The sequence below is a fragment of the Amphiura filiformis genome, chromosome 19 (assembly GCF_039555335.1).
Source record: "Amphiura filiformis chromosome 19, Afil_fr2py, whole genome shotgun sequence".
Taxonomy (NCBI): Eukaryota; Metazoa; Echinodermata; class Ophiuroidea; order Amphilepidida; family Amphiuridae; genus Amphiura; species Amphiura filiformis.
The window spans coordinates 30814405-30835417 of NC_092646.1; the positions used below are offsets into that span (position 1 = coordinate 30814405).

Genomic DNA, 21013 nt, shown 5'->3' on the forward strand with positions numbered 1-21013 from the left:
TTTCTAGTCCCGTTCAGAAATGTTATTTTTTATATAATAGCTTCATCACGTTCCGGACCTAACATCTCTCTCTCTATTTTAGCCTTTCAGCATTTGGCCGATTGACTTTTTTTAAGCGAGCAGAACGCGTGTTATATAGGAAAGTCTTTGGGTGCATTTTAATCTTCATGATTTTGTTGCTATCTACTGAAGATAGCATTTAGCGTTTCATCCCGATTCATCATCCCTTTCTACTGAATGAGCCATGTTTTACATTTTTTCTCTATATTTTCAGTTCATCACGTACCGGTAGCGGCTAACTTGCAGTACGTAAGTCCAGGCCCGTAGGCAAGATTTTTTTTTTTTTGGGGGTGCTGATTTTGAAAAAGTGGACCTTCTTTTCGAAAATTTGGACCTTTTTGGACTTTTTGCATCCCCCCGGCACCCAGCGTAAGTCTCGTTCAGAAATTTTTATCTTTATATTATAGCCACATCACGTTCCGGACCCAACCCCCATTCCAGAAAATTCAACACTAGTTTTTGGGATTAAAAAAAATATTATCATCTTCTGTCAAATGAAACATAGCCCAATCCTAATCATTCAGTTAGTAAACTGGAGATATCAATTTCTTGAAAAACGAGGCAAAAACATGCATTTTTAGCATGTTTCTTGACAATAGAGTCACAAAAATCAAAGAATAAAGTCTAAGCATTTAAAATCTTGTGTATTATGTCGAAATTTTGCTCAAATTTTCACTTTTTTGTGAAACTTTATTTAAAGCCTTAAGGGGTGGGGTATGAACGTTTGGACAGTATTTATTGTGTGACATTAGAACACATCAGACATATCGAATTGCATTCTGAATACGAAGAATGTCATTCTGATATGTAATAATTTTGATTTTTTGAAATTCGCAATGTAATATACATTTTATGGCAAAGACTAAAATTGATATTTTTGATATTTAACAGTACTCGAAGTAAACTTTATAAATCTGATGATTTATACTTAAAGTGTATGTAGGTGGGATGAAAAGCCGATGATCAATTGAAAATCTTGACCTTTCGTATTGAAGATATGAATTTTTTTCCCAAAACACCAACAACAATTTGGTCTTATGGGGAAAAAATCCATATCTTCAATATGAAAGGTCAAAATTTTCAATTGATCGTCGGCTTTTCCTCCCAGCTACATACATTTTAAGAATATATCATTAGATTTATAAAATTAACTTCGAGGACTGTTATATATCAAAAAATGTGAAAAATATCAAATTTCAATACGAAAGGTCAAAATTTTCAATTGATCGTCGGCTTTTCATCCCACCTACATACACTTTAAGTATAAATCATCAGATTTATAAAGTTTACTTCAAGTATTGTTAAATATCAAAAATATCAATTTGTAATGATTTGCCATAAAATGTGTATTAAATTGCGACTTTCAAAAAATCAAAATTATTTGATATCAGAATGACATTCTTCGTATTCAGAATGCAATTCGATATGTCTGATGTGCTCTAATGTCCCACAATAAATACTGTCCAAACGTTCATACCCCATCCCTTAAGTTATGGAGTATTGCAAGCGTAGGGGGATTTAAGAATTGTGCAATATCTTTGTGCAGTTGTGCAATTCAAAGACGCAAAATATATATACGTCACTGTACGTGTTGAGTATAATATATCTGACAGGATACACATCATCATCGAGCGATGTGACCAAGACTTGCTAGAATAAGCCAGACGTGCAGACTGGTGAGTTATTTCTTCTTCTTTTTTTTCATGTAGTAGATAAAGGGTGAGAAACAGACCATTACCATAGATAATCGGTGTCTTGTTGAGGTATGGTGAGCATGTTAGTCGCTCGGAAGGCGAGACCCCGAAGGGGTCGAGCCTTCCGAGCGACTAACATGCGAACCATACCTCAACAAGACACCGATTATCTATGGTAATGGTCTGTTTTGAACCGTTTATCTTACATATACGGTGAGCCAAAATAAACGAATTTGTTGTTATGGTTTATTCATTTTCCAAAAGACAAACTGGAAAAGCTGATATGATTATCTTGTGTAAGTTTAGGGTTTTCCAAAAATAAAAACACACCGAGACAGTGTAATATTCTTTCCGTGTGTCCTGCGTTTGAGTCTACGAGTCTTATAGCTTCTTATCTAGTGTCAATTGAAAGTGATTTAATCAAATCAATACAACATTGATTTTAACCGGAGATTCTATTCAATTCACTTGTGGTCATGTCCCACTCGATTATACATATTCGTAATATTAATAATGAATATGTAAATAGTTCAAAGGTCAAAGTGGGTGTGTTTTACCTAGACATGGCGGTAACTCATTTAACACCATAGAATTTATATTTATCTTTAATATACTTACAGAACAAATGTCCTGAACCAAATCAACGCATATTCCTGGGTACCTTCCTCGACCTTTTTTGGTTGGGGTTAGGCCGCAGATTGTTGTAGTTTTTCTACATCTCGTCTTGTGGCCTGTAATGTACTGCATTTTAGGTGCAAAATATCCTTGGTTGAACTTAATTTGTAAGACCTCATGGCTCTTGTTTTGTTACCTACTTTGTCGGAATCTGCGTTAGTTGGGAGAGGGGGGACAAAGGTAGATTGACATCCTCGTCCTAAATATACAGGCTTTAAGACATAATACAAACTAATTTGCATTATTCAATGAAGGTGTTCTTGGTGTCATTCAATACACACAAGTATTGTTTACCATCTTCATTTAAATCTAATATGCATAAACTTGCATAATAATTTATGCTGATCGTGTAAAATATATTAAACTTTGATGCATTTTAAGTTTGTTGAAATGTCCAAAAAGTCAAATAATGTGGCCAGTGTTTCTAAATATGAACACGTACTTGTTCAAAATTTATTGACCTGACCAAGATTATCTTGACCTGACCAAGATTATCTTGACCTGACCAAGATTATCTTGACCTGACCAGATTATCTTGACCTGTCCACATTACTTGATATAATCGACAGTTGACCAGACTTTGAACAAAAGAAATACAATAGATAATGGAACAAAAGAAGAGGGCTAGACGTATATTATCAGTTACTCATTCGAACATTTTGAAAAAGCACGGTCTGGTAAATGTATGGTTAATATAAGCGGCAGGGTACTTTCCGATTCACTTTCACAAAGCAAAATACGCAAAACCCGTCTCGTTCTCACCCGGGTGTCTGCTGTTCACGATACACAATGTACGCAATTTAGCCACATGCATGCAGTCTGCGAAGAGACTATAGTTCGACGATTGCATGATCAGATTGAATGATAGAACGGTGATCGTTTCAGTCAAAATTCTGGGTTTTTTTACACCTTCAAATGTGCTCAAAATTTGCACTGATTTCTCTAAGTCTTATCGTCACCTGAGGGTAATGTGGGTTTTTTTTTACTCCGTGTCCTTTTTTGTTCACGCAGTGAACTATAATTTCACTTGAACCCCGCCCGTCATACACGTATGCACAGTTTATCCCTTACATACCCTGTGTCTTGAATAGCTATTGTAGCTCACCAACACTGTGGTTAACCGGGTGCCCTAAGGAAGGGGTGATTTTAAATGACTCCTCAAGGTCAAAGGTCATCTAAGTGGAAAATGCTAAGTGGGTAACATAAAGCAGCAATTAGTAGATAAAAAGATGTGCACTGGGCAATTCTCGCAGCTGAAAACAGATTTTTGAAATGCACCGTAATGTCTTCCCAGAATTCAGTGCTTCAAAATTATTTCTGAATTTCCGAACTTTGTCCGATTGGGCTTAAACTTGGTGGGTGGATTGACAAAATGAACTCGCGGTCAAAGGTTATCTAGGGACTAGAGTTTTAACTTGGCCCAAATTTGGTGAAAGTGGTCTACTTCTCCATATCAAGGGAGCATGAACATAATCAAACTGAGGTCATCCGATGTCAAAACCGTCAAAGGTCAAAACGTTAAAGTGTGCCCGATTGTACTTACACTTAGTAAAAGAATCCTCAATGACAAAGAGGTTCATAGGGGTCAAACAGTATCACTATCACACTGTTGATGTTCTCACAGCCATGTGTACCCTAGGAACATACTAAAACTGAGCCAGAATTGAAAATGTCCTTTGACAAAATAATAACATTTGATTTTTAAAGTATTAAAAAAAACTATGTTTCACTTTCAGTTTCAGACGTTTTAGCATTGTTGCTCGGACTGATCTATACGGTTGACTAGAGCCATTGGATTCCAATAATGTCTGACGATCACTTTGGTAAGTAAAGTACCGGTATTTGAATAGGAAATGAAGTATAATGTTGAATTCGATAGCGTAGCCAGCGCGGATGGGGAGCCCCTCCCCTGACAAAAAGAAAAATCGCCCCTCTGACAAAAAATGAAAAATATAATCGGGAAGGCAAAGTAAAAGGAAAGGGCAAGGAGTCCGTTTTCCACCAAAACTCACCCCGTTCATGGGCCAAAATAGTGTAAAATACACTTTTTTTGCTCGTTACCTGCGCACACTGTCCCAATTTAGCCCTTTTCATCCCGATCATGGGCCAAAAATAGGCTAAAATACAAGATTTTTACGCGATACACAAGAACATTGTCCCAATAAAGCTTTTTTGAAGCTCGAAGACTTCACATACAGTCTCTCTAGACATTACGAGTAGTTAATGACTGAACATCTTTACCCAAATTCACTTCAGAATGTACAACAAACAAACTGTTTGATTAAGTTAACAATATCTGAATCTTTAATCAAAAGTAAAGCATGATTTAATCTTGTGATTGAACATAAATTCATACAATCAGTCAGAATCAAAGACACTATGTTTAATAATGTTACTTAGCCAGCAGTCTCCTTCTTGTTGTTGATTTCAAAGTTCTGATGTATCTCCTGCAGTCACTTGTCCTGCGAAGATCACTGTTCAGCGAAGGCCACTGAAGACGTTTATATCTTTTGCATATAAAATCCTAGCACAGATTCAAATCTCCAAAATGGTGCTCTTTTCACCTTTCACACAATTTCTATTGGGAAACAGGTCTGTCTCGCATACAGTCCCCTGTTTCCAATACACGGACAGATGTGTTGTTTCATAAACCAGACTTTAGCAAATCGACAGAAGAATATAAATTCCTCTCTTGGAAGAGGTACGCACTTTAACGTATTCTAGATCTTCGCCCATGTTCTTGGATAGTAGTTCATTGACTACATAGGATATGTCTGGTTAACAAATTTCTTTCTTTGAAGGCATGTGGACTGTAAGCACACTAACTAGCCCACAACAACACTCCAAAATTCGCCTTTTGGGATATAAATTAAAATGTGTGGTGCAAAATAAAAAAAAAACGTATTGATTGTCTGGGACTGCGCTTCAAATTGCTCTGTGTCAGATTAAACTGCCCCACAACTTTCAAAATGGGGTGGACAAGTGCACCCCAAGGTAAAAAAAAAATAACTCAAATACCGGTACTGTACTTACCCGTCAGTTTCAGTGAGGAACGTAGTGTTGCCCACAGTGTCATCGCCCCGATATCTTCGTGGCAGAAATCGCCATGGTAGGTTGAATCCACAGCCACGCATGGCCAATTTGTTCCGACCTTTGAGACGTATAATGAGCCGGGTCCTCCGTCTAAGGCTACTGACAATAGCCTGGTAATTGACCTCTCTGTGTGTGAGTGAGCATGTATACGCCATTGATGAGGTCAATGGTCATATGCTTTTAGACTGCTTGCACGAGTGAGTGCAGCCAGCCTACACAGCGCTATAGTTCGGCACATATAAAATCAGAATATTTTTGTCAGTTTTTGAGTTCAAGACGCAATGGTTCTTTCTCAAGACGCAAGCTAACGACTATCATATCCGTTGAACACGTATATTCAAATGTAATTATTTACCGGGCGATATCGGTGTGTTGTCCATGTTGTCTGATTACAGGTTGTAGCTATATCACAAATGGTTGGTATGTTGTTACTCTATTACAACTTTTCTTTTCCTTTTTAGGTGTAAAAACTAAATGGTTGCATCCTGACTCGCTACAACCTATGGCCGGGGACAACATACAATTCAAGAGAAAGAAGGGCATTTATAAACACCTTGGTATAGCTGATGGCGAGGGAGGTATCTATCACTTCGGAGTAGATCCAGGAATATGTTCATTGGATTGTGTGATGAGATCCGATTCCAACATGAAGAATCTTGCTCATTGGCGTCATGACACAATAAAAGATGTTGCCAAAGATGATCTTGTGCGAATTGATAATTCTGCAGACCACGGAAGTGAGCCATTTGGCGTGGATGAAATTATACAGCGGTGCAAAGATTCCCTCGATAAATTCTGGAATGAATATGACCCTATGTACAATAACTGCGAGCATAAAACGAGCGAGATGAGGTACGGCTCAAAAGAGAGTCGGCAAATGGAAAGAGTGAAAAGAGGATTATCAATAGCCGGGTGGTCTACGGAGAAGATTGGGGTGGAGGCAGCCTTGGTGTTGTTCTTGATTATGTTAGTGACGACTGTGATAGTTGTGGTAAATGGATTGGTTTGGGTGTTGAAGGCGATTATAAATGAATAAATAAATGTAGATATTTATATAGCGCTTTATGCCGTAAACAGCCTCAAAGCGCTTCACATTTATTCCGCCGTCATTAAAATATGTCAGTACAACGACTGTGACTACCCTAACAGCTTCCCATTGCACCTGGGTGGGGTGAGACAAGCGAGGCAAAGCGCCAATTGCCCAAGGGCGCAACACGGTGGTGGGACGGGGAATCGATCCCACGCACGTCGAGCAAGCTCTCAGATTATGAGTCCAAGGTCGTAACCACTGAGCCACCGTGCCCTCATCGGGTGATGATGACGCAGGGTAGATATTATTTTCTTCGGTAGGGGGCACTATGGACCACAATGGCATCATCCCAATGGCATAGTTCAGTGATCGCAATTAAACAATCATACTGCAAAAGTTGACCTCAAGTTGCAAAGTATGAGTTTTTGTACCCAGAAAGTCATTCAATGAATGTACAAAATGTATTGGGGTTAAAGAACTGTACCCTGATAGATGAGCATGTTGTGGATCCTAGTGGGGGAATGATGAATAAATAAAGAGGGGGTTAAGTCCGTAAATAAATTCATCAGGTTTGCAGAAATTCAGAATACAAGGTTCGTTTTCAAAACCAAAAATACTGTTTTACACTGACCTGACAGTTTCGAGTGTCTTGGGCGACACTCTTCTTCAGAGTACTCTGAAGAAGAGTGTCGCCAAGACACTGAAACTGTCAGGTCAGTGTAAACAGTATTTTTGGTTTTGAAAACGAACCTTATATTCCAAAAGGGGTTATAAAATTAACACGGCTTGTGATTATCAAAATTTAACAAACTTTTTGCGCGCTATGCTCCAGTCACATTCTTTGCGCTTAGGGGCCGTGCCATAATTATTGCTTGCACCCCTCTCGGCTTGCCAACACCCCCTGCACATTCTAAATTTTTGGGATCCCAATTTGCAATTTGCTCTGTGACCCACCTTTACACAGTCGTAATTGTTGTGGGATCTGAGAGCACACATCATACACATTAAATTGCATTCTGAATAAGAGGAATCAAATAATTTAGATTTTTTTGAAATTAAAAAGTCTCTTTAAATAAATTATACTCGACTCCAGTGTGTGCACGCTGTGTGTACAGAGGCGTTCAAGGTCAATGCACAATGCATACATTACCACACAACACACTAAGCAGGGCTGTACGGGAGAGGGTATGGTTTTTCCTACAGTACGACGGCACTTTGTAACCAATCAGATTCCTTTTTAGAGAGTAGAATCTGACAAAGTATTTCTAGGAAATAGGCCTACCGTTTGAGCCAAGTCAATCGGACTTTCTATTATCAAGTGAGGGCCGTCTATAGCACGCTACTTTAATGACACGGGGTGCATGTCAGTGTATTTCGCCATAAATCGAGTGAGATTTTGGGAATACCTTGCTGTGTTTAGTGCTCCTGTACGACGAGGTCTTTCATCAGATTTCCTTGAAAATCGGGGAAAGTAAAGTTTAATATATACATGAGACAATTAAGAGTGAGCCAAAAAATTAAAGACTTTCCCTTCATAATAATTGAAGTTGAAAGGGAAAAAAGACAATTTTCTCCCATTGCTTAACTGTGGGACCCCTTTTATTTGAGCAAAAGAGACTACTTTTCCATAGTTCAAATTTTATGACAAATTATTGAAAATTAACATTTTTGACACTTAACAGTCCTCGAAGTAATCTTTGTAATGATATGCAGGCCTACTTATAGCTACTTATTACGTCACTTCTACAGCAAATTCAATCTATGATTGCAGACAAAGACAGGTGATGTGCGCAACCTGCTTGTAGTGCAGGGCGATCTATTCAAAAATTGTATTCATCTATTGCTATGGTAGTTAATCCGATTATTACATCACTTCGTCGGCGAATAGTCTTGTAACTATGAGAAAAACGGGTCCTACTCGTCGGACTAACCCCAGCCTGATTGGCTATAGCTGCATTGATGCTTGCCCTACAGAAAAAATATACTTCAGTAAAAGTCCTATCGAGTCCAATAATAATGATCATTAATATTCATATTTGCATTATTTCAAATACAATGTTTTTTTAAGAACATCAGTATTAGCCTTTTTTTAACAGTTTAGCATTAGGCCGATTGACTTTATTCAACGCGGGTATATTTTGATTTTTCATGTTTGTTTGTTTTTGTTTGCATGTTAGGAAAGCTTTTGGGAATATCATGAATATTGAAACGGAGAGCCAAAATGCGATTTCAGATTTTTGGCCTGTTTTTAAGCTTACCTCCCGTGTGTTGTCAATGGCCGAATTCAGCTTTTGTCAAATTCATATTTAGAGAGGAGTCACGATGCTCACGTGTTCGTGGTAGTTTTTGATTGTTATTATGCATTTAAAAATGATTGCATGGCTCTGCACAAGGTACGCCTATATTTTTTGTAAATATTTGGATTTGTTTACCTGTCGATCGTCAGTTTTTGCCGTGGGTTGAAAATACGGCAGAGAAATTTGTCATGTCGTACGTGCGAAATTGGCCTCAAATTTCACTATTTCCGCTATATTAGCTTATATTGTACAGAGATCTTATAATATTGTGTAAATAATTTTGTCAGGAAAACAATAAGGTATTACATACCGTCTATGAGTAAATATTCAGGACGAAATTCAGGCCTTTCATGTGTTGTCAGGACCGCGACACTCCGGCACTTGTTGGAAGACATGAAGTACAGCAGACAGTACATGTACAATGTGATTTTCTCATTTATAATTAGGATTACGTCATTGCCAGAGCTTGTTGATTCGTTCATTAGAATGATTGACAGCGGTGGGCGGAATTATACGCTTTGTACCGCTCACAAAACAAAGCTCTGGCAATGACGTAATCCTAATTATAAATGAGAGAATCACATTGTACATGTACTGTCTGCTCACTCTGCTGTATTAGATGTCTTCAACCGCGGTATAGCACGGTATAGGCAGTTTGCAGAGAGTGTCGCTTCTCTACCTTTATTTTCTCTGGTGTTGTTTCAAAGAATTTTAGCTTTGTCATTTTGAATTCCCCGGCCAGCAATCGTCTGGGAACGTAAGCAAGTTTTTCCTAAAAATTGTAAATTTCCTTAAAAACGACTTTTGTTGATCAAACTTTGGATTATTTAAGATGTAATTGTTTAAGGATGTAGGATTTTAAGATATTTTTGAGTATTTTTATGTTTTACATGGTCAAAAAGGGGGTCATCAGTTTGATTCCTGATTTAAAAACGCTAGCAGTTCTAGTTATTAAATTTCGTCATGTTCAAAATCTTTTCGGAAGTGAGCGCCTGACGCGGAGTGACTGCGCGATATCCATAGTAACGGAGCTTACGCTTTGAACGCAGCCGCCAAAAGGTTCCATGAACGCGTTCAGGAGAGTATATAAAGGCCGTGCACGACGCGAATTAATCAGATTGCTTGGTGGACAATAGTCCACCCACGAACCCAGGCCCGCGACACTCCGGCACTTGTTGGAAGACATATGGTACAGCAGACAGTACATGTACAATGTGATTCTCTCATTTATAATTAGGATTACGTCATTGCCAGAGCTTGTTTATTTGTTCATTAGAATGATTGACAGCGGTGGGCGGACTTATCCTCTCAAAATGTGATTCTCCGATAAATTATAGGTCACTAGGTCAATTCGGACCGTCTCTTCCTCAGATCTCTATGTAGGACTCTATGGTATCTTCTCATTACACGATCGTAGTAAGACTTGGCCGGCGACGACGCTTGCGAATTGCCTGTCTTCAGCTGCGGTATAGCACGGTATAGGCAGTTTGCAGAGAGTGTCGCTTCTCTATCTATTTTTCTCGGACGAACCCTGAAAGGGAAACCACAGGGTAAGCACTGCCAACCAAAGCAAATACGCCCTACTCAGGAGCTCAGATTGAGCTAGGGGCAGCTTGGCTACCATAATAGTGGCAACACCAGGGTGGTTATACACTCCGGTGATTTGGCCTAGCGCCTATGCCTAATTTGGGCAAGTGACTTGCCGCACACACGCACAAGTCCAAGGGAAAATTATGCACTGTATTCATGTGCATTCACTGTTGCATGGCAAGCTCGTATTTGGTGTACAGGCATGGATACTCTGTAGTAGGCCTACTAGGCCTTGGCCTAGCCTATGGCTATGTCATGTGATGAGAGATTCTGTTGATTAAATTGTATTTTTATGCTTCTTGATTATTCAAACAGTATGTACGTTTCGGCAGCATTTGTTGGTAATTTATTTGGATTTAAAAGAGATAAATAAGGAAATATCGTCATGATCAACAACAGAGATTGTGTATTTACCAGTGTTTAGGCCTACTTGTATTTATGAATTGTGATGTGATAAGACAATATGAAAGCAAAATAACAATACAAGATAGGCCTATAACAAAAGAAGCAAATATAAAACAGAATTGTCAAGTCTCATTTTTACCTGTTACTTCTCATTTCATGCATCACTGATTCCACATATCTTGGGGAGAATTCTAGTCTTTGATACTACGTACATACTACGCTACCACTTGTATGTTTAGAAGGCTAGTCTTCTCCATCAGTCGTTTACAAAAGTATTAGGGGCAAGCTCGGTCCCGTTACAATATTGGCAAAGCGTTTATCGCCTCACCCGATTCACCACCTCTTTCTACTGCATAAGTTATGTTTACAATAAATTTTCCTGTATATTTTCATTTCATCACGTAGCAGATATTTTTTGTCTTTCTAGTACATAAGTTACATAAGTCCCGTCAGAAATTTTATATCTATATTATAATGTAACATTATGACTTTCCGGACCTACATCTCATTTTAGCCTTTTTAACAGTTCAGCATTAGGCCGATTGACTTATTTCAACGCGGGTATATTTTGATTTTTCATGTTTGTTTGTTTTTGTTTTGTGTTATACGATGTGCTATCTACTGAAGATAGCATTTAGCGTTTCATCCTGATTCATCACGTTTTCTACTGCATAAGCCATGTTTTACATTTTTTAGCTATATTTTCATTTCATCACGTATAGCGGCTGATTTGTAAGTACATAAGTCCCGTTCAGAAATGTTATCTTTATATCTGTATAATACAAAACGAAAACTGAGGATAAATATAGATAAAGAAAAATGGAATTATAACAAAATATATTGGAATATTAAATGATGATACTATATTTAAAGTAATGGTACAAAGAAAGAAAAAGAGAAAGAAAGAATATAGAATTTCAGTAATAAAGGCGTAAGCTAGACAATTTATTTGTCAAAAATAAAAAAAATCTTTATATTAGGCTATAGCTTCATCACGTTCCGGACCTAACATCTCTCTCTCTCTCTCTATTTTAGCCTTTCAGCATTTGGCCGATTGACTTTTTTTTAAGCGAGCAGAACGCGTGTTAGGAAAGTCTTTGGGTGCATTTTGATCTTCATGAAATTTTTTGCTATCTACTGAAGATGCATTTAGCGTTTCATCCCGATTCATCTTCTCTTTGTACTGAATGAGCCATGTTTTACATTTTTTTTTACATTTTCAGTTCATCACGTACCGGTAGCGGCTAATTTGCAGTACGTAAATCCAGGCCCGTAGGCAAGATTAATTTTTTTGGGGGGGGGTGCTGATTTTGAAAAAGTGGACCTTCTTTTCAAAATTTGGACCTTTTTGGACTGGGGGCGGATTTGGACATTTTTGGACAAAAAGGCATAAAAAACCTCTATTTTTTCGCTCGCTACGCTCGCAAATGGGACTGTATGGGTCAAAAGGGGCCTTTTTGTGCCTTTTACATTTTGCACCCCTGCCGCCCCCCCCTGCGTAAGTCCCGTTCAGAAATTTTATCTTTCTATTATAGCCACATCACGTTCCGGACCTACTCCCCATTCCAGAAAAATACAACACTAATTTTTTGGGATTAAAAAATATTATCATCTTCTGCCAAATGAAACATAGCTCAATCCTAATCCAACTTTTGCAGTTAGAACTAAGTAAATAATTAGGACGAGCTGTGTTTTATTTTGCAGAAGTTGATAATATGTTTTTAATCTCAAAAAATTAGTGGTGTATTTACTGGAATGGAGAGTACATCTTTCTCTATTTTAGCTTTTTTTTAATAGCTCAGCATAAGGCCGAATGACTTTTTTTAACGCGCTTAAGGGATCTGGAATGAGCGTTTTGAGCATTTCGACAGTATTTTTTGTGGAACATGAGAGCACATCAGACATCGAACTGCATTCTGAATACGAAGAATGTCTTTCTGATATCAAATAATTTTCATTTTTTGAAATTCCCGATATAATACAAATTTTATGACAAATGATTAAAATTTGATATTTTTCACATTTTTGATATATAACAGTCCTCGAAGAAAATTTTATAAATCTGATGATATATTCTTAAAGTGTATGTAGCCAAAAAGACCAAATTTTTTTAGGTGTTTTGGGGAAAAAATTCATATCTTCAATACTAAAGGTCAAAATTTTCAATTGATCGTCGGCTTTTTATCCCACCTACATACACTTTAAGTATAAATCATCAGATTTATAAAGTTTACTTCGAGTACTGTTAAATATCAAAAATCCTATTTTTAATCATTTGTCATAATGTGCATTACATTGGGAATTTCAAAAAAAATTATTTGATATCAGAAGGACATTCTTCGAATTCAGAATGCAATTCGATATGTCTAATGTCCCACAATAAATACTGTCCAAACGTTCACACCCCATCCCTTAAGGAAAGTCTTTGGTACATGTTCTTTGTTGCTATCTACCGAAGATAGCATTTAGCGTCTCATCCCGATTCATCATCTCTTTCTGCTGTATAAGTCATGTTTTCAGTAAAACCGGAACAACAAAATAATATTCGTCAGCACCCCCGTATCCCCCCTTCCTGCGTATTCGCCTGGGCCTAGAAATTGCCATATAAATACTTCTTCGTTTATGGCAGCGATCGCATGTTATACGCGTACACGAATAACATTATTATAATACACGTACAACATCCCCCTATAATGTAAGATTGCCAGTGTGTATCATCACTCAAAATTTCAATACCTTAAGTTATGGAGTATTGCAAGCGTAGTGGGATTTAAGAATTGTGCAATAACTTTGTGCAGTTGTGCAATGCATGTGTTATACTCAACATCGCATTCAGCATAATGTGAACTGCAGCTTTAAAGGGGCATTTCGTGATCCACAGCCTCATCCCCCACTTTTCTCAAAAAAGTTGAGATTTTTATATCACTGGAAACCTCTGGCTACATAATGTTTATGTACAAAATATTTCTTGCAGATTAATTCGTTTTGCAAAGATATCGTGAAATTTGAATTTCGTTCTGGTGCACCAGAACGAAATTACAACGCATTGTCTATGGAGCAGTGTAATACACATGATCATGTATAACTCGCAAACGCAAAATCGGAATCAACTTACATTTTGGGAATAGGCTTTTTTCGTGGAGATCTACTGAAAAACGTCATAAAAAGAGGATGCTAGGATCACGAAACACTCCTTTAAGTGCAAACTCTCAATAAGCCGACGCAAAACAATAATTATACGTCACTGTACGTGTTGAGTATAATATATCTGACAGGAAACACATCATCATCGAGCGATGTGACCAAGACTTGCTAGAATAAGCCAGACGTGCGGACTGGTGAGTTATTTCTTCGTCTATTTTTTAATTTTTTTTATCAGTTAATCATTCGAACATTTTGAAAAAGCACGGTCTGGTAAATGCATGGTTAATATAAGCGGCCGGGTACTTTCCGATTCACTTTTAAAAAGCAAAATACGCAAAACCGTCTCTTTCTCACCCGGGTGTCTGCTGTTCACGATACACAATGTACGCAATTTAGCCACATGCATGCAGTCTGCGAAGAGACTATAGTTCGACGATTGCATGATCAGATTGAATGTTAGAACGGCGATCGTTTCAGTGACAATTTTGGTCTTTTTACACCTTCAAATGTGCTCAAAATTTGCACTGATTTCTCTAAGTCTTATCGTCACCTGAGGGTAATGTGGTTGTTTTTCACTCCGTGTCCCTTTTTGTTCACGCAGTGAACTATAATTTCACTTAAATCCCAGCATACACATATGCACAGTTTATCCCGTACATACCCTGTGTCTTGAATAGCTATTGTAGCACACCAACACTGTGGTTAACCGGGTGCCCTAAGGAAGGGGTGATTTTAAATGACCCCTCAAGGTTAAAGGTCATCTAAGTAGGAAATGCCAAGTGTGTAACAAATAAAGCAGCAATTAGTAGATAAAAAGATGTGCACTGGGCAATTCTGGGCAGCTGAAAACAGATTTTTGAAATGCACCGTAATGTCTTCCCAGAATTCAGTGCTTCAAAATTATTTCTGAATTTCCGAACTTTGTCCGATTGGGCTTAAACTTGGTGGGTGGATTGACAAAATGAACTCGCGGTCATCAGAGGTCAAAGGTTATCTAGGGACTAGAGTTTTAACTTAGCCCAAATTTGCTGAAAGTGGCCTACTTCTCCATATCAAGGGAGCATGAACAAAATCAAACTGAGGTCATCCGATGTCAAAACCGTCAAAGGTCAAAACGTTAAAGTGTGCCCGATTGTACTTACACTTAGTAAAAGAATCCTCAATGACAAAGAGGGTCATAGGGTTCAAACAGTATCACTATCACACTGTTGATGTTCTCACAGCCATGTGTACCCTAGGAACATACTAAAACTGAGCCAGAATTGAAAATGTTCTTTGACAAAATAATAACATTTGATTTTTAAAGTATTAAAAAAATTATGTTTCACTTTCAGTTTCACACGCATTGTTGCTCGGACTGATATACATACGGTTGACTGAAGCTATTGGATTCCAATAATGTCTGACGATCACTTTGGTAAGTAAAATATTTGAATTAGGAAATGAAGTATAATGTTGAATTCGATAGCGTAGCCAGCGCGGAGCGGGGGGAGCAGGGTTGCCCCTGACAAAAAGAGAAATCGCCCCTCTGACAAAAAATGAAAAATAAAATCGGGAAGGCAAAGTAAAAGGAAAGGGCAAGGAGTGCTTTTTCCACCAAAACTCACCCCGATCATGGGCCAAAATAGTGTAAAATACAATTTTTTTGCTCGTTACCTGCGCACACTGTCCCAATTTAGCCCTTTTCATCCCGATCATGGGCCAAAAATAGCCTAAAATACAAGATTTTTACGCGATACACAAGAACATTGTCCCAATAAAGCTTTTTTGAAGCTCGAAGACTTCACATACAGTCTCTCTAGACATTACGAGTAGTTAATGACTGAACATCTTTACCCAAATTCACACTTCAGAATGTACAACAAACAAACTGTTTGATTAAGTTAACAATATCTGAATCTTTAATCAAAAGTAAAGCATGATTTAATCTTGTGATTGAACATAAATTCATACAATCAGTCAGAATCAAAGACACTATGTTTAATAATGTTACTTAGCCAGCAGTCTCCTTCTTGTTGTTGATTTCAAAGTTCTGATGTATCTCCTGCAGTCACTTGTCCTGCGAAGATCACTGTTCAGCGAAGGCCACTGAAGACGTTTATATCTTTTGCATATAAAATCCTCGCACAGATTAAAATCTCCAAAATGGTGCTCTTTTCACCTTTCACACAATTTCTATTGGAAAACAGGTCTGTCTCGCATACAGTCCCCTGTTTCCAATACACTGATGTGTTGTTTCATAAACCAGACTTTAGCAAATCGACAGAAGAATATAATTTCCTTTCTTGGAAGAGGTACGCACTTTAACGTATTCTAGATCTTCGCCCATGTTCTTGGATAGTAGTACATTGACTACATAAGATATGTCTGGTTAGCAATTTCCTTTCTTTGAAGGCATATGGACTGTAAGCACACTAACTAGCCCACAACAACACTCCAAAATTCGCCTTTTGGGATACAAATTAAAATGTGTGGTGCAAAATTGCGATACCACATTGTATACTGAGAAAGAACGTATTGATTGCCTGGGACTGCGCTTCAAATTGCTCTGTGTCAGATTAAATTGCACCACAACTTTCAAAATGGGGTGGAAAAGTGCACCCCAAGGTAAAAAAAATAATTCGAATACTGCACTTACCCGTCAGTTTCAGTGAGGAACGTACCGTAAAACCCCGTCTACAAGCATATATGGTGTTTTTTATGAAAGCTAAATTAATTCGAAGCAAGCGTAATATACCAAGACCAATACAATAGATTGGTCTTAAAATAATACTTGTTTGTATATGCTTGAATCCGTAATTTATTTGCTCAAACTCCATAATGGCGCCTGGATTAATGTAGCTTTCATCAGAAGCACTTTATATGCTTGTAGACGGGGTTTTACGGTATTTTCATTGCGGATCAATGTGACCATGTTGTCTGATTACAGGTTGTAGCTATATCACAAATGGTTGGTATGTTGTTACCTATTACAACTTTTCTTTTCCTTTTTAGGTGTAAAAACTAAATGGATGCACCCTGACTCACTACAACCTATAGCCGGGGACATCATACAATTCAAGAGAAAGAAGGGCATGTATAAACACCTTGGTATAGCTGATGGCGAGGGAGGTATCTATCACTTCGGCGTAGATCCAGCAATTTGTTCATTGGATTGTGTGATGAGATCCGATTCCAACATGAAGAATCTTGCTCATTGGCGACATGACACAATAAAAGATGTTGCCAAACACGATCTCGTGCGAATTGATAATTCTGCAGATCACAAAAGTACGCCACTTGGTGTGTATGAAATTATACAGCGGTGCAAAGATTCCCTCGATAAATTCTGGAATGAATATGACCCTGTTTCCAATAATTGCGAGCATAAAACGAGTGAGATGAGGTACAGCTTAAGAGAAAGTCTGCAAGTGGAAAGAGTGAAAATAGCAGGGTGGTCTACCATGTGTACGCTGTACATTGGACTTGCAGCTGTTGGGGTGCTGTTTGGAGTGGTCTTGGTCGGGGTCTTTGTGTTTAAGTTTACTACTACTAGTACCCTGGACATAACTTCGAAGTTGAGTACACTAAATATCACAGGAAATATCACCATGATCATAGGAAATATCACTTACACTGTCGATGACATAGACAAGATATTTGGAAGGGGAGGGCGATCATGAATAAATAAGAGGAGGTCATAAAATTATCACGGCTTGTGACTATCGTCGTTTTCCTGGCAGATGCTATAAACTGCTAGCAATGTAAATTTTACGTGAAAACTATTGTATTTTGTCAATTTGGTAAAAAACAAAAACAAACAAAAACACCTCCCTCCCTCCTCACTATTCCAAGAAGTTGGGGACGTGAAACGACATTTTTATTTCATGTGACTGTCATGTATAGCCGAAATATTGCTAAAATACAAACAACACACTACTTCATGAATAGGCCTACTGATTGGCTGCTGACCGTTGGCAACATTTTTCAATATAATTATATGTCAGCACTCAAATCGGACACAATAGATGAATAAAAGCTTCAGTTCGTTGGTATTCCTAAGCAATCGTAGCTATAGACGAATCCAACGAGCCAAGTCATGGTCAGGATTTGGTCGGCCATCTTTGGTTTCCCGCTCGCACCAACCTGGGGTTTTGAGCGCCCGATTGTGCAAAAAAAAGCCGCCTAACACCTGGAGAAGATGCAAAGACGAGGAGGGTTAATAGAATAATATATACAATAGAGGTAATCCTGACGCATCTATTCATACATAGTCCTTTTGTTCATCCATTTGTACATCTATGAATAGATGCGAGGGGATTACCTGCAGAATTATCTCTATTGTATTATTCTATTAACCCTCCTCGACCTTCTCTAGGTGTAAGGCGGCTTTTATTTGCACAACTGTTGGAACTGTATTGTGTTGTAAACTTATCTACCTGTGTTTTCGCGGAAGGTGTAAAACGGGTGATGGAATGCAGTTTAAAATTTCCGCCAAGGCCGAATCATTTCACATTTTGGATGCATTGTAGCCGACGGGGACCCAACTAAAGGCTGCTAGTCAGGTGTAGGAATGCGTGTATTTGGATTCGTCTATATTTAAAGTGGTGTAACTCTACAACCTGATAGTATGCCTTTTCAGTGATTTGCTAAATCAGCCAATCTAAAACAAAAAACATTCGATGTTTGCCTGTTTGTAAGCGATAGAGATTTAATACATGAGGTGACAACAATAATATTTATAAACACAGGTAAAGGTATACAGTCTATTCGTACTATTCATTTTTTTGATAGAAACCATACTCATTTATTTTTTTGATCCCGTATAACTATAGACTGCGGAACTCAGTCCTCAATGATAGTCAGTCATTTATCTTTTGGTCGTTATATGACTATCATTTGAGGGACTGAGTTGTTATAATATATCTTCCGAGGTGCAATTTCAGACAATAGCTGGGGATTAGTGGGGCAGAGGTTATCTATTGAATCCTTTCATGACCACTGAAGCATAGTCAAGTATGCCAAGGACACTCGGCACAAATTGAAAGACCATCACAAAAGAATGCATGCATGTCAGGTCATCGACACCAATTTGGTGTTTGTTATGACACAAATTTTGTGTCTGTTATGCACCTCGAAATATGTACCTTAAAGTCTGTATCTAGTATAACTATTCGTTTTGATAAGGCCAAAAAAAAATTGTTTGTTTGTCCACGTCCGACCGACCGTGTACCCTGGTCCCGACCGTGTCTTTTTTTTGCGTTGAATGTGCTAGTAAAACAGTGGTTAGTATAAATTTAAACAAAGAAAATGTAAATAAAATGAACAGTATAACATGCAGAACCATCTCAAGAGTTAAGCCAGTAAAGTGCTGTGTGTTTTGACTTATTTACCAGTCTTCAAATTGTCAGTTTCAAGTGCAATATCTGTATTAAAAAAATCCGACCTACCGACCCAACTGTTTCATAAGCCTCTATGGACAAACCAACTATTTTTTGGCCTAAGATATAGGCCTACTGTTTATTTTTATTAGGTTTGTTATCACTTTGAACCAACAATCTTATCAAAATGAATAGTTTCTGTTTTATTTTAACAAGTTGATTCATGTTGATAAGATCGCCAACTCATTATTTTGACAAGATACTAAGACAAGATACAAGACAAACTACTCAAATTTGATCAGCTGGATCTATTCATTCTATAATAATTGACAAGCTTTTAATGCCAAGGTAATCTCAAGGTAATCTTATCAAATTTGATGAGTTTCTTGTCATTTTATGAGAATATCCGAGTCATTTTGAAGAGAAATATGTTATGTCCCCGTCTGAATAGTTTTTGACAAGTTTCTATTAAAAAATGAGAAGATCGTTTTGAGAGTGTACGTATCGGACTATTATACGTTTCACGACTGTTTGGGGCAACGTTTATTTTTGTACAGGTATTATGATAAGGATAATGAACTGAGTGCAATGCATTCGTCAAGATAATCGCACGCGCCGTGGAGTTATTGCATTTAGCTCGAGAGCCGATAGGCTCGAGAGCTAAATGCAATAACTCCATGGCAAGTGCAATATCTTGACGAATGCATTTGCACTGATACATTATCCGTCATACACTTTGAGTGTATTAAAACAATAGGCAATATTAATTGCTGCATTCATTATATTAGTTTTAATATTAGGAAAATATCTTACATTTTAAAAACACCGTTAGGCCATTGAACAGCTAGGTAGCATTTAACTGGTAAAGAAAATCAATCCCTGTATAAGTTAGCTATCAATGGTATCGATTGCGCCATACGTCATACTTTAGTAACTTATTTACGCATGGTTTGTAACCAATTGACTTTATGTTGTGATCATTTAATATCGTGGTTTCGAACACAGAGGGCACTGAACCAGTTCACCTGGAAACGATCGATTTAGATGTCCGACTAGTACTACGGTGAATTGAGATGAGAGAAAAAACATATCAATATCAACTGGACTTTATAGCTCTATAATTTGAACTTTAAAATCTACTTATATTAAAACACACATTGGGATTTTACAATTTGTTCAGTATTATAAGCATGATCATGATATTATGCGCTAGTGTGTGTTTCCCGGGCCCGGCCATGTTATTTTAGATATAGGCCTACATGTATTTCATTTGTAAAATGTGAGTGGACGCGGCGAATCAGCCGTAAACTCGGCAAATTGTATTCTGAGTTAAAGTGTAAAATGTATGTGAAGGTCGTATTCATAGGTGTATCAATTCGTTGCGACAAGTATCTTATCAAACGCTGTTTAAATCAATCAATAATACTACTGCTGAAGAGGATAATAAGCTTCTACCTATTTCTATAGAATAGTTCTTGTCTTTGTTTGCTTTGGCTAAATCCTGTTCAAGTGGTAGATAACAAAGCATTGTATTTTGTCTAGGTATGTGTAATCAACAATGAACAATGAGAGGATATTTCTGAACCTCGTTGACTTGGGGATGATTTGAAATGACCGCCAATAACTGTTGGATATTTATTACCAGAAATGTAGAAAAGAGACACA

At 37.7% G+C, this 21013-nt stretch overlaps 1 protein-coding gene across 2 annotated transcripts; it reads left to right on the forward strand.

Annotated features, from left to right (window-relative positions):
- The first annotated feature begins 1624 nt into the window (after window positions 1–1624).
- On the forward strand, window positions 1625–17915 carry LOC140141163 (phospholipase A and acyltransferase 3-like). 2 transcript variants are annotated; one of them, XM_072162952.1, is made up of 3 exons: window positions 1625–1736; window positions 4166–4252; window positions 16983–17915. In XM_072162952.1, the coding sequence occupies exons 2-3, from the start codon at window positions 4234–4236 to the stop codon at window positions 17648–17650; spliced, it is 687 nt and encodes a 228-aa protein (XP_072019053.1). In that variant the 5' UTR covers window positions 1625–1736; window positions 4166–4233; the 3' UTR covers window positions 17651–17915. The 2 variants fall into 2 exon arrangements, with proteins under 2 accessions (XP_072019053.1, XP_072019054.1); XM_072162953.1 differs by lacking the exons at window positions 1625–1736; window positions 4166–4252 and adding an exon at window positions 15355–15405.
- Window positions 17916–21013: the final 3098 nt, after the last annotated feature.